The 12,124-nt window shown below is 49.0% G+C and overlaps 1 protein-coding gene across 1 annotated transcript in view; it reads right to left on the bottom strand.

Annotated features, from left to right (window-relative positions):
- Nucleotides 1-12,118, bottom strand: part of SMAD6 (SMAD family member 6) — an 80,470-nt gene extending 68,352 nt beyond the window's left edge. The window contains exons 1-6 of the mRNA XM_015568472.1: nucleotides 12,020-12,118; nucleotides 3,798-3,854; nucleotides 2,772-2,858; nucleotides 1,969-2,095; nucleotides 323-390; nucleotides 89-166 (exon numbers count right to left, since the gene is read on the bottom strand). Of these exons, the coding sequence (XP_015423958.1) occupies nucleotides 89-166; nucleotides 323-390; nucleotides 1,969-2,012 (190 nt within the window). The 5' untranslated portion in view covers nucleotides 2,013-2,095; nucleotides 2,772-2,858; nucleotides 3,798-3,854; nucleotides 12,020-12,118. The remainder of the gene's footprint in view (nucleotides 1-88; nucleotides 167-322; nucleotides 391-1,968; nucleotides 2,096-2,771; nucleotides 2,859-3,797; nucleotides 3,855-12,019) is intronic.
- Nucleotides 12,119-12,124: the final 6 nt, after the last annotated feature.

Consider the following 12,124-nt stretch of genomic DNA (forward strand, 5'->3'; position numbering starts at 1 on the left):
AAAGGGCCTCCATCCAGCACCACTCCCACCTGTACCCCTCTGCAAAGTTCAACGCAACAGCAGCGTGCAAAGAAAAAAAAAAGCCAACCTGAGAATTCACCCGGAGCAGTGATGAGGGCGTTGGTGGCCTCCGTTTCAGTGTAAGACAATGTGGAATCAGATAGATCTACGGGAGGAAAGAGAAAGAAAACTTAGTTGGCGGTGGGGTGTGCCTCCCGTTCCGGCTTTCTCGTGCATCTGTGTGTACATGTGTGCAGGCAAGTGCTTGCAAAGGGCAGGGTGTCCCTCCCAACTGATGCCACTCTGTAACCCTGTCCCATACTTGTACGAGACCAGGCCAGCCAGCCCTGGAATTCTTCTGGAAAATGCCAACCACTGCAGCCCTGGCACCTGAAAAAGTTGCAAATGCTCTGACCACAGAAATAACCCAAGTTCAGGGGACTGAGCAAGTAGCAACTTGGAGCCTCGCTGGGTACGGTTAAATTAAGCCCCTGAACAATTCATAGTTGCTATACTTAATTACAACCATTAAAATTCTTGAAGTTGTTCCTTCTTGCTTCCTTCCTTCCTTCCTTCCTTCCTCCCGCTGGAGCTGGGGAAACTGTTTTAACAAGTTACCAGCCATCCTCCCTCTGTCCCGCTTACACCCCTCTAATTAAGGGCTCAAGCATTTGCTCCCAGATTAACTTTTTTTCCTCTCCCCTCCTCCACTCCCTAACATTCCAACCTGCTCACAGAGCGACTTTCAATGCCTGGACCGTTGTTTTTTTAAGGTGTTCATTTTTGCGTGAGTAGTTTTAAGTACTTCATATGGCGTGCATTATTTGTTTTCCCCTGTCTGCAGTGCCGTTAGATGGGAAAAGGAAAATCTTTTGCACTTTTTTTTCCTTGAACACTGAGCTGCTAGCTTAATAAGCCAATGCCTTTTGGGGCAGGCAGACTTGGAAAATTTTTCCTGGGCCTGTGCCTCCTGCTACCAGCGATAGGGTATTGGTCCCTGTTAAGGGACAGGCCTGTCCAGGAGTCAGAAGAGGCATGTTCTGGGAGGCCTGCAGCACTTTCATCATCTCACTCAGCACAGCCCAGGTCTGGTTCAGCTGGTCCCACCTGGCTCAAGAGAGGCACCCACGCTGGGGATTCCTAAGGCCAAACAGTTAGCCTAGGCCCTTGCTAGCTAGGATTCCATTCGATCCAGCAGGATTTTTTTTCCCTTTTACCACATGGCTTGGAGAGCGGGAAGATGAAACATTAACCAATTTGGCCTCTTTTTTTTTTTCATTTCCCACTTGCCAGATGCTGACTGGGTGTTCTGGGTTTTATTTTGTTTTTGGAATCATGTGATCACAGAGGCTTAGAAGTGAACTGACTTTTTGTTTATGAAAAAGCAGCAATGCAAGGAAAAGAAAATAATACAAAAAAATAACTTGGACTATTTATCAGGGCATGAAAAAGTTATCTGCTGGTCAAATGTGTTTGGAGGAAAATAAGGACAGATGGAAAAATCTCTTTAAAAGAAAAAATAACCTCAACGCCTCAGTGGGATCTTCTTAAAAGATTGTTCGTTTTAATACTGAATGTTCCCAAAGTGTGCGCCCCGAGTCTCATTATCACAGGCTGAACCCCATTTCTTAGTGAGCCACCGTGGAACTAACACAGACAGCTTTGTCACTCCTGGGAAACAACAAGAGTGACAACAACAGGCAGTTTCTACCTTCTGCAGCTAGTAAGTCCTCATAATGCACTCTGCAAACCCTCACATCTGGTGCTTCTAGTGAGGCCCTAGAAGTCTAAGTGTCTTCGGGCTGTGGTAGAAAAAGAACACCCCCCACCTCCATCACGGCTCCAGCCCCAAGGACAGACCCCGGCTAGAAGTCGGAACCCCCAGGTTCAAGTCACACCTCCATTCTTAGCAAAATCAGGGGTCACCTACTTTTTCTACAAAGGGCCCAATAGTATGAGTTTTCAGACCTGCAAGCCATACAATCTCTGCTGCAACTCTTCACCTCTGCCATTGCAGTGTGGGAGCAGCCGCAGACAATGTGGAAACGGGTGAGTGTGGCTGTGTTCCAGAAGAACTTTATTACAAACACTGAAACTGGAATTTCATACAATTTTCACATGTCATGAAATGTTATTCTTCTTTTGATTTTTTTAACCATCTAAGAAAGTAAAAGCCATTCTTAGCTCGCAAGCCATACAAAAACAGATGGTGAGCTGTCGTTTGCAGACCCCTGAGCTATCTGACCACCAGCAAGTGTCACTTCCTCTCTCTGGGCCTCAGTTGTCCCATTCGTAAAATAACCAGGACACCTGTTGACTTCCAAATGGTCACTCTGCAGGGCGAAGCGGTCTCCAGTTTTTGGTGCTTCATCACAGGCTAACCCACAATTCCTCCGGGCAATGATCCTTGACATTCAAACTGAGTTTACTACTTTACTAAGAACATTTGAGGGTGTGTTTTTTTTCTAATGAAACTAGGGATCCTCTAAGCGACGAGTGCAATGATGTTAACTTAGGAAATGCTGAGACAAGCCTGTGAGGGAAGGATGGGGAACCGACGAGCTGAAAAGGGAGCGGCTCTGGGTTGATGCTCGTTAGCTGCGGGGCCCTCCCTGTCCTTCAGTTTATTTCCCCGTCCATGAAGTGACAGAGTCCAACCAGATGACCTTTCCAGTTCCCCAGAAAACTAAATAAAGCTCCTCCATCCATGGGATGACCGTATGTCAAGAAAAACGAGGAACTTGCTATTGTTAAGCCTCTGACTCACACACCATCATGGGACACCCTTGGTCCTCCTGGACAGAGGAGGTCAAACCCCTGGAGGGACCTGGTGGGCACTTGTGGCTCCACAGGAGGGCCTGGAAGGAAAACGGGGCTGGATGCCTGAGAGCCGACGACACTGAGACGGGACCTCCCAGAGAATGCTGACACACGCTATTGAGAAGAGCCTTTACCAAAAAACAAAACAAAACAAAACACACTTTTTGTGGTCACTTGTGGGAATGTGTTAGCAACACTGCCACGCCATCTGACTTTTAAAGCCTAGCTCAGTCCCATGGGAACTGTCTGGGTCACAAAGCTGTTCTCCTGGTACTATTAAAGCCAAACTCTAGGATTCTCCACTGTAGGAAACAGGAGGACCAGGAAACAGGCCATCTCTACTTTTAGAACCACACACATTGACACAGAACACAAGCTGCTCATCTAGCCCCAAGGTTTGCAGAGAACACATTCTACCTCTGAACGGGACCTGTCTAAAATGACGTGACCATCAGGCCAGGGGCTTTATGTACCAATACAAGTGCTTTCTTAAAAGTTCCAACTGTTGTTCCTGCCCAGGTAAACTTTTTGGCTTAAAAAGGGGGAAAACCTATAGCTCCTCTCAACAGTGACTTCTTGCTCAACCTATCTGTCATAGTAACAATTAATACTCACTAAAGGAGAATAATCTAAGACTGGGGGAGGGAGAGAAAGGAAAAGAGACAAATACCAACCCACCTCCAATGAGATGCTTAAATCCAAACCCATTCATCTCCCACTGGCCCATGTTTAAAGGTCACAGAGAGGTTAATGATGAGCGGAGGAATTTCAAGATGTAAATAGCCCACTGGAGAGGCTGTCTGCTTCGGCCCAACTGAGGGTGTGTTTGTAATACTTCACCCCATTTCAGAAGCAGCCAGGCCAGCTTCCACCCCACCCTCCAGTCCCCCCAGCCCTTCGGCTCGGAGGCTGGGCGCTGGAATGAAGGGGCACCCGGGATGGACATACCTCCCCCAGGGTCGGAAGGACACACTTACCCAGTGGCTTGTACTCGTCACGAGGAGACAGCCGAGAGTAGGGGGGTGGTGGTGATTCTGGAAGACAGGAGACAGCATGTCACTGCCAGGGTGGGAAAGGTCACATTGGGATTCTTCCACAAGATTATTGATTATTGATTCCCTCCTATAATAAACCCAGCTCATAGGAAACCCTCCTTTTCTCCCATCACCTCTGCTACCCAAATCCACTGGAACATCACTGCTCAGCAGTAAGGCCCAGGTATAGGGTCCAGACCTGGGGTCAATCCCTGCTCTGCCACCTTTGGCTGTGCAACCTTGGGCAGGTTACATCACTTCTCTGAGCCTGTTTCCTCAGCTCTAAAATGGTGACACTAGCCCTGGCCAGTGTGACTCAGTTGGTTAGATACGGTCCTGTGCACCAAAAGGTTGCTGGTTCATTTCCCAGTCAGGGCACGTGCCCGAGTTGCAGGCTCGATCCCCAGTAGGAGGCATGCAGGAGGCAGCCAATCAAGGTTTCTCTCTCCCTCTACCTTCTTCTTTCTCTTAAAAAAAAAAATCAATAAGAAACACTTCTTAAGAATAAAAATTTTTTTAAAAAAGAATAAAAATAAATAAAATGGTGACAATAATCATATGGACCTCCCAGGTTTGCCAGGTGGGTGAAAGAAGATAATGTATATAAAATGCTTAGTACAGCTCTTGGTACTGTGGAAAAATACCTCCACAAACACTTAACAGTTATTATTGTAATGAGAAACACAGGTGCAGGGAAAAGCCAGAGCCAGGGTTGCGTGATAAAATACCAGATGCGCAGGTAAATTTGAATTTTGGATTTCCGTGGCATAGCTTTTGGTATAAGTATGTCCCGCAATATTTGGGACATACTTATACTAAAAAGGTATGTGTTGTTTACCTGAAATTCAAACTTTAACTGACAGTCTGTACTTTTATTTGCTAAATTTGGCAACTCTAATCAGAATTGAGTCTGAGTGCAGAGACTCAGACATAGAAGCTCATTTCCCAACAAGCTGCATCAGAAGTAGCATTCTTTGGGGCAAGAAGGAGGGCAAGATTGGTTGGGACCGGAGAAGCCAAACCCAGCTACCTAGATGTGAGACCTTAAACCAGTCCCTGCCAGCCCTCGGCCGCAGTGCCCCCACTCTGCACAGGGGTGGGACACAAGCTCTCCACTGCCTTCCAGCTCAGACCCTGTGTGATTCCTTATTGTCTACGGTATTTTTCTTTTGGTTTCCTTTCATTTGCCTAAAATACTCCTCCTTAAAAACATATACTTTGTCTTCAGAAGAATTCCTTAGCCTCTTGCTTTAGGGGAAGTAACAATTTGCTAAACTAAGTAACAATTTGCATGAATGAAATGACCCTTCATTTTCCCTAAATGAAACTAAACACCATCAAATCGCAAACTAAAACAAACACTCAGTGGTAGTAAAGTGGTAATAACTATTATTAGGCAGGTATCAGTAATGACACAAGGGGTAATAAGTGTTTTTCGTAATTATAATAAGGCACAATTAGCTGTAGGAGCATTTGTTTTGCTCAATACACCCTATGCAGCTTCAGCTCTTCTCCACCCTGGCTTTTCCAGCCAGAAATTATTTCAACAAAGTGAAGGCTCTAAGGTCTAGAAACAGGGCATCTTTTGTGGACAGTATTTAGGGAGAAGGAAAAGTGAATCATGGAGTAGCTACTGGGAGAGAAGCAAACATTTGCTGAAAGCCTACCCTGTGCCTCCATGCCAGGCATTTTCAATTTCATTTATTGTATTTTATTCTCTTGGACCTTAGGTACAGAGTTGCTCATTGGGCACTTATTTTTATCTTATCCTTTCTCAGAGACAAAATGGTCAATATTCCCATTTTACAGAGGAGAAAACTGACTTGCCCCGTGTGCCCCAGCCAATCATGGTAAAACTAGGATTTGAGCCCAAGCTGACTCTGCTCTACACCCCAACGAGACAGGTAATCAAAAGGCACCCCATCTTCTACCCCTTCACCCCAGCTAAGTCACATCATCCGCACAGAAAATGCTCAGTAAGCATCTGTGGACTAAAACAATAATTATGAGGACAATGGTAAAGTTGGGGGCATCAGCGGACAAAGGTGTGGAGAAGGAGGACTTATGGGCCAAAGTGATCACAGGAGACACCACCAGGACTGAAGGAGGGAGTCATTTGCCTTCAGTAGGAGTCACCTCATCTACTGGTCCTCGGGACTTGGGAGGGGCTAGAGACCACACTGGAGTGAGAGCTAGCCTCTCAGGACAAGAGTCAAAACACAGATAGGGCTAGAGTTCCCCAGGGAAGGAGACTTGAGGCTGGTGCTCCCACTGGACAGAAGACGGGAGCCTGGACAGTGAAGTGACTCCCTCAGGGCCAGATAGGGAGCTGGTTGTACAGCCAGAACCAGAAGCCAGGTCTACTGACCCCCAGCCTCAGGCCCTTTCCATACTACCCCACTAACTTATCAGAAGGACTGCAATTACTGTGTTAGGGTTCCTTTGGCAAAACTCTGAAAGGCTGAGGCTCAGGCCACACAAGGTGGGAGGCTCTGTACAGCTGCCCCCCAGAGATGTCCCAAAAGTGAAACTTAGCAGCAGTGGACAGTGGTGGGAGTCAAGCCACTGTCAGTCATCAACCTCAGTGTCTGTTGCAGGAGCCACCTGGGCCTTGAATTGTGACACCCACCACCCATGGCCATACCTGAGGTGGCAGGGTTCTAACGATATGAGTGAGACAGAAAGCATCTACACACCTGAAATGTCAGACATACCAGCTAGCAGGGAACGGCAGAGCTCTCGGGAAAGACTTTCCAGGCCCCCATTTGCACCAGCAAAGCAGTTTGCACAGAACTGTAACAACCGTGGGGACTGGAAGCTAATTACTCACTTACACACTAGGCAAGTAAATAAGTATGAAGGCCTACAGACTTCACCCCCAGCAGGAGGAATTAGAAGGTCAGAGGTTTGCCTTACTCAACTTCTTGGAGTTCACCCAACTCAACTCAACTTCTTTTAAAAGATGGGGCAACTGAGATCCAGCAAGATAAAGGACCAGCCCAAGGCCACATAGAAAAGTAGAAGTTACTCTTTCAATTGAACAAAGGGGGAGGCTAGTTGGGGACCAGTATCGTTATCTTTTCTTGAAAAATTTAATTATCATTCACACACTCTTAAGACTCACTCTTTTGAAGTATACAAGTTAGTGGTTTTTAATATATTCAGAGTTGTGAGACCAACACCACTACCCAATTATAGAACATCTTCATCACCCCCAAACTCCAAATGCTAGGCAATCAAAATAATCTACTTCCTCTCCATTTCACACAACTGTACACATGTATGACCTTTGTGTCTTGGCTTGTTTCACTTAGCATTATGTGTTCAAGGTTCATTCATGTTGTAGCATATCATTCTTTTTTATGGCTGAATGGTATTCCATTGTATGACATTTCATTGGATATATCACATTTTGTTCATCCATTCATCAGCTAATGGACATTTGGGTTGTTTCCACTTTTGGGCTATTAGGAATGATGCTATGAACAATACTGGGTAACCTTTTCAAAAAATATTTATATTTTTTAATTGATTTCAGAGAGGAAGGGAGAGAGACAGAAACAACACTGACAATAGAGAATCATTGATCAGTTGCCTCCTGCACGCCCCCTACTGGGGATGGAGCCCAAAACCCTGGCATGTGCCCTGACTAGGAATCAAACTGTGACCTCCTGGTTCATAGGACTCAACCACTGGGCCACACTGGCCAGGCCTGGGTGACCTTTAACTGGCACCTCCACTTCCATATATCCAGGTCCCATGGGTCTGGGAGAATGGAGCTCCAGACATTAAATCAGGTGAGCAAGGTGGGCACTCAAGTCAGACACTTGATATGTAAAACAAAAGGTTAGATGAGAAAGGTGTGAGCTGCCCTCAGACCCTCTGTGCCCGCCCTTCTTAGAAGCTTAGTGCTTGTAAAAGTTGTGTTCTTTAAAAATAGTAACTTTTAGCCCTAACTGGTTTGGCTCAGTGGATAGAGTGTTGACCTGGGGACTGAAGCGTCCTGGGTTCAATTCCGGTCAAGGGCATGTACCTTGGTTGCTGGCACATCCCCAGTAGGAGGTGTGCAGGAGGCAGCTGATCGATGTTTCTCTCTCATTGATGTTTCTAACTCTCTATCCCTCTCCCTTCCTCTCTGTAAAAATAAATATTTTTTTAAAAAAAATAGGAACTTTTAGAGTCTGCAGACACAAATGAAAGAAATGAACATGGAGGAGGGAGGGAGAGAATGGGAAAGAGAGAAAAGGAGAGGGAGAAGGAGAAAGAGAGGCAGAAAGATCAGAAGTTCCAGTCCCCTCAGACACCCAGCCTCGGGCATCAACTTCAGGAATCTCCTCCAACTTTCTTCAAAAGTGAGAGAGCAGTCAGCCAGGGGCAGCAAGTACCAGGAGACTAACGCTCAACTCAGCTCAGCCCAGCCTGCCTCTGCTTAGTCCCCAGAGGATACCTGGCCTTTTGGGATCTACCTCATTCTAAAGCCAGAGGAGTTCACAGCCTCTCTCTGGGGCTGGTAAAGTTTCCGTTTGGGGCACTACTTTCCACCCCCATCCTTGTAGCTCAGCATCTTGCTTAGGAAAGGCTCCATGACCTCCCTGGGCCTCCCAGCTTCCACCTTACCAAGTGGTGGCTGATGGTGGGGAGGTAGCCTCCCAGGGCCTGTCCTCTCCTCCCCCAGAAGCCGTAGGCTCAACCCCAAGCCCCAGGGTGGGAGACACAAAAAGGGAGCTCCTGGCACTTTAAGGCCAGTGGAGCCTAATTGCCCAGATTCCCCCGGCAGCAGCCAGATAAACAGCGCGGCCGGCTGGCGCCAGCAAGAGGCAAACTGCACATTATCACCCCTTCCTCACCTCCAAGGAGGAGCTCCAAGGAGCAGGGCGGGCAGGCCAGAGGGGTGGGGCGGGGGCTTGGAAGCCCAACTTGAAATTGATCTCATTTCAAAGGGATAATGCCAGGCCAAATAAAAGGAAAACTTTCTAGCCCATTCTAATTCCTATAGTCCTGGCCTGGGAACCCTGTGTTTTCCTAGGCGGCCTCCTACAGTCGTTTAGAAGTTCTCTCTCTCACTCTGTCTCTTTCCCTGGCGCAATTTGGATAATAGTAAATTACTGAATATAATTACAGAAAAAAAAAAGTGGTGAAGCAAAGAGCAGGAGATTTATTCCAAAGTTAATGGATACTTTCGGGAGAAAGGAGTTCTATAAACACAGGTTGGAACTGTGATTAAAGTATTTCTCCACATTTCCGTCCACATAGGCACCAAGCTCAGTGAACTGGCTTTTCCCTGGACAGAAAGACACACAAAAGACACAGAAGAGGGAGGGAGTGCTAGGGATTGACTCCCACGGGGGATGGGGAAGCACCAGAGCTGGGCAGAGGGAACCAACTTTCTGAGACAAGCCATGAGGGAGAGGGCAGGGCAGGGGAGGTAGGCCAGTGTCACCTGAAATCTGCCCTCAGACCTCAGGGCTTCTGTCTACCCTTACCACTTTACAGATGGGAAGACATCCAAAGAGGAGAACTGACACCAATGTGCCAAAGGAGGTTACAGATGGAACAGGGTTTGCTCTGAGCAGCAAGGGTCTGCACTGCCCAGAAAGGGACTTCCTGTCACTGAGGATCCATTTGGATTAGAGGCACTGAGGTGACCGGCACCGGATGGGTGCCCCTCAGTTGGCCTGCTGGGTGTTCCAGTGACTCTCTAGCTGTCTGTCTGTCCGCCCCAGTGCCCCAGCCCTCTCCCCCAGAGCCCTGGAAGGAGCAGTCTCCTTATCAGGACTCGCACGACTGAGCTCCAGCTATGCACCCGCCCAGCTCTGGGAGCCAGGCTGGCAGCCAGCCGGTGGGGGTGGGGTGGGCAGTAAAGGGTTCCCCAGTTCTCAGTCCTAGTCTCCATGCCACTAGGCAGGGGAATGAAGCAACAGGGTCCACCTGGCATATACTGGAAACTCTTCCAAGACCATCAGTCCTCCCAAAAGCCCCCAGGATGGCTTAAAAGGGGGGCCCCTTGGGTTGGAGAAGAGAAAGGAGAATAGACATGGCCCCTGCAATAGTGCCTCCTTCTGGGGGCAGGAAGGGAGTCAAATGCCAGTGCTTACTCTAGAATTAGATGTGGAGAATATTCCTGGAGCCACCCCCACTGACTAGTAGGGACTAGCAGGGTAGGTTACTCATCCAAGGTCAAGACCTGTTACTGGCCAAACCAAGCCTAGGACCAAGACTGTGGTTAAGCACCATCCCACTGCAGTTTGTCCCTCAACATGTACCTGCCCAAGTCCACCAAACTCAAGTCAACACCCAAGATGCCTTCTCAGACAAGGAGTAGGGACAACCCACCAATCATCCTTGGTAAGGGTGGGTCCTATCTGTTGTCTCCAGCTTTTTCACAACCCCCCTTCCCACCCACACACCTGAGCTTGCCTGGCTGGCATCTTGACTCTAAGCTGCCCCTCTCCTCCCCAACGCCCACCTCCCCTCTAAAGGCCTGCTCCAGGTTAGAGCAAAGGTGCTCCGGGAGGTAGGTGACCCTGTTACATACACACCGCATAGTGCTGATAGTTCACACTCCCTGACCTGGCCCTTCTCCCCCCATCTCCACCCCAAGTCCCCTGGAAGACTGCAGTATTTCTTGAGGGCAGGGATCCTACTCATATGTCCACTCTCTCTGCTACTGCATCCAGCATGGTACCTGGCACAGAATAAGTGCTCAATAAATATTTGCTGGCAGACTGACATGGTGAGAGAGAAAATACCTGCCAGGACTTTCTAAAATAGCAGAATGGGCCCCACCAATTATCTGCCACTAAACAATAATGACCATTGAGGGACGGGGTGGCCACAGATAGGGCCCCCTTCCCAGAGGCAGAGAGAGGGGCTAACAGAAGGGAGGAAGCCACTTCCAGGGGATGCTGTGAGAAAGAGGAACAAGGGGCACAGAAAGCCATGGGCCACAGGTCAGGGACAGTCGAAGCTCCTGAATCAGGCCTGGAATGACAACCCATGTGGGGAGCAGAGCAGCCAGGTCAATGCTGCCTTTCGCCACCAACCCCCTTCAGTGAACCACCATTGAGGCACCTTCCTTTCCCCTCCAGCCACTACCCCTAAGCACATTCATAGGCCCACCCCCTCCCTTTCACGCTGGGAGTCAGGAGACCTGTGATCTGACCCTCTATGGACCCTCAGGCTGGGTGTTCACTCACTCCAGAGGGACCAGACTGGAGAAACTCGGAGCCCTCCAACATCCAATAGCCTATAACTCTCTGATAGGCACACCCCTGCAGGACCCCCAAAGCCCCCTAAAATGCATACACCTCAAAGATGCTACAGGTTAAAATGTGTGTTCCCGCAAGCTTCTGGCCTGCTAAGAACCTCCACCTGTCCTCACCTCTGCTAAAGCACCCAGGGCATCCTCAGGTAAGCTGGGCTGGGGGTGGTATGTGTGTGCAGGAAGTCCCAGGGAGGGAACAAAGACAGGGAGCACTCCTCAGATGTAATAAAATACCTGGCTTCTTCACCTACTCATAAATGCCCCCAGGACCCTCAACTGGACACAGAATTGAGAATGATGATGATGGAGAGCCCTCACCTTTAACACCCAAGGGATGCTGGGAGCAATCAGGCCAAGAGGGTGGTATCCACCTTGAGAGGGGTTACCCTGAAAAAGCTTTGCTCCAAAGTATACAAAGGAACAAGGGGGAGAGTTTACAAACACTTTGACTCAAGCCACGAATTGTCTACACCCAATTTCACAACATATACTTGCACTTGGTGATAAGAAAGTACAGCTTAGGTATAGGCGTATGCATACAAATGCTACAGCCTGAGCACAGACAGGGGGTAAATGAGGGGCCGCCTCGCAATCTTTGGCTTCTCCTAGGGCCTACCCTCTCCCGGTAAAGTTGGAGCCTGCAGCTACATAAAGAAAACTCCACCATGACCCTTTTTAAGTTTGCTGGTGCCTTGATGAAGTTGCCATTTGATGTGTGTGCCCAGATCCCCTCCCAGGGTGAGGTGCCTCCACTGAAACTCCCACCACCCAGGGGCACCCACGGGAGCGGGAGCACCGCAGCTCTGCCCACCCGAGGTGTCCGATATAAAAAGGCCACGGAAGGGGACCGGAGGGGGACCCCGCGCTCAAGCCCGTCCCTCGCCCGGCGCAGCGCGCTCACCTGGCCCGCAGAGCCGGCTGAAGTGGTAGGGGTTGCAGCACACCGTGGGGCCGTCGGCGGCGGCGGCGAAGCTGTGGCAGCCGCACAGGGGCTTCAGCTCCACCG

Source organism: Myotis davidii, unplaced genomic scaffold, assembly GCF_000327345.1.
Source record: "Myotis davidii unplaced genomic scaffold, ASM32734v1 scaffold461, whole genome shotgun sequence".
NCBI lineage: Eukaryota > Metazoa > Chordata > Mammalia > Chiroptera > Vespertilionidae > Myotis > Myotis davidii.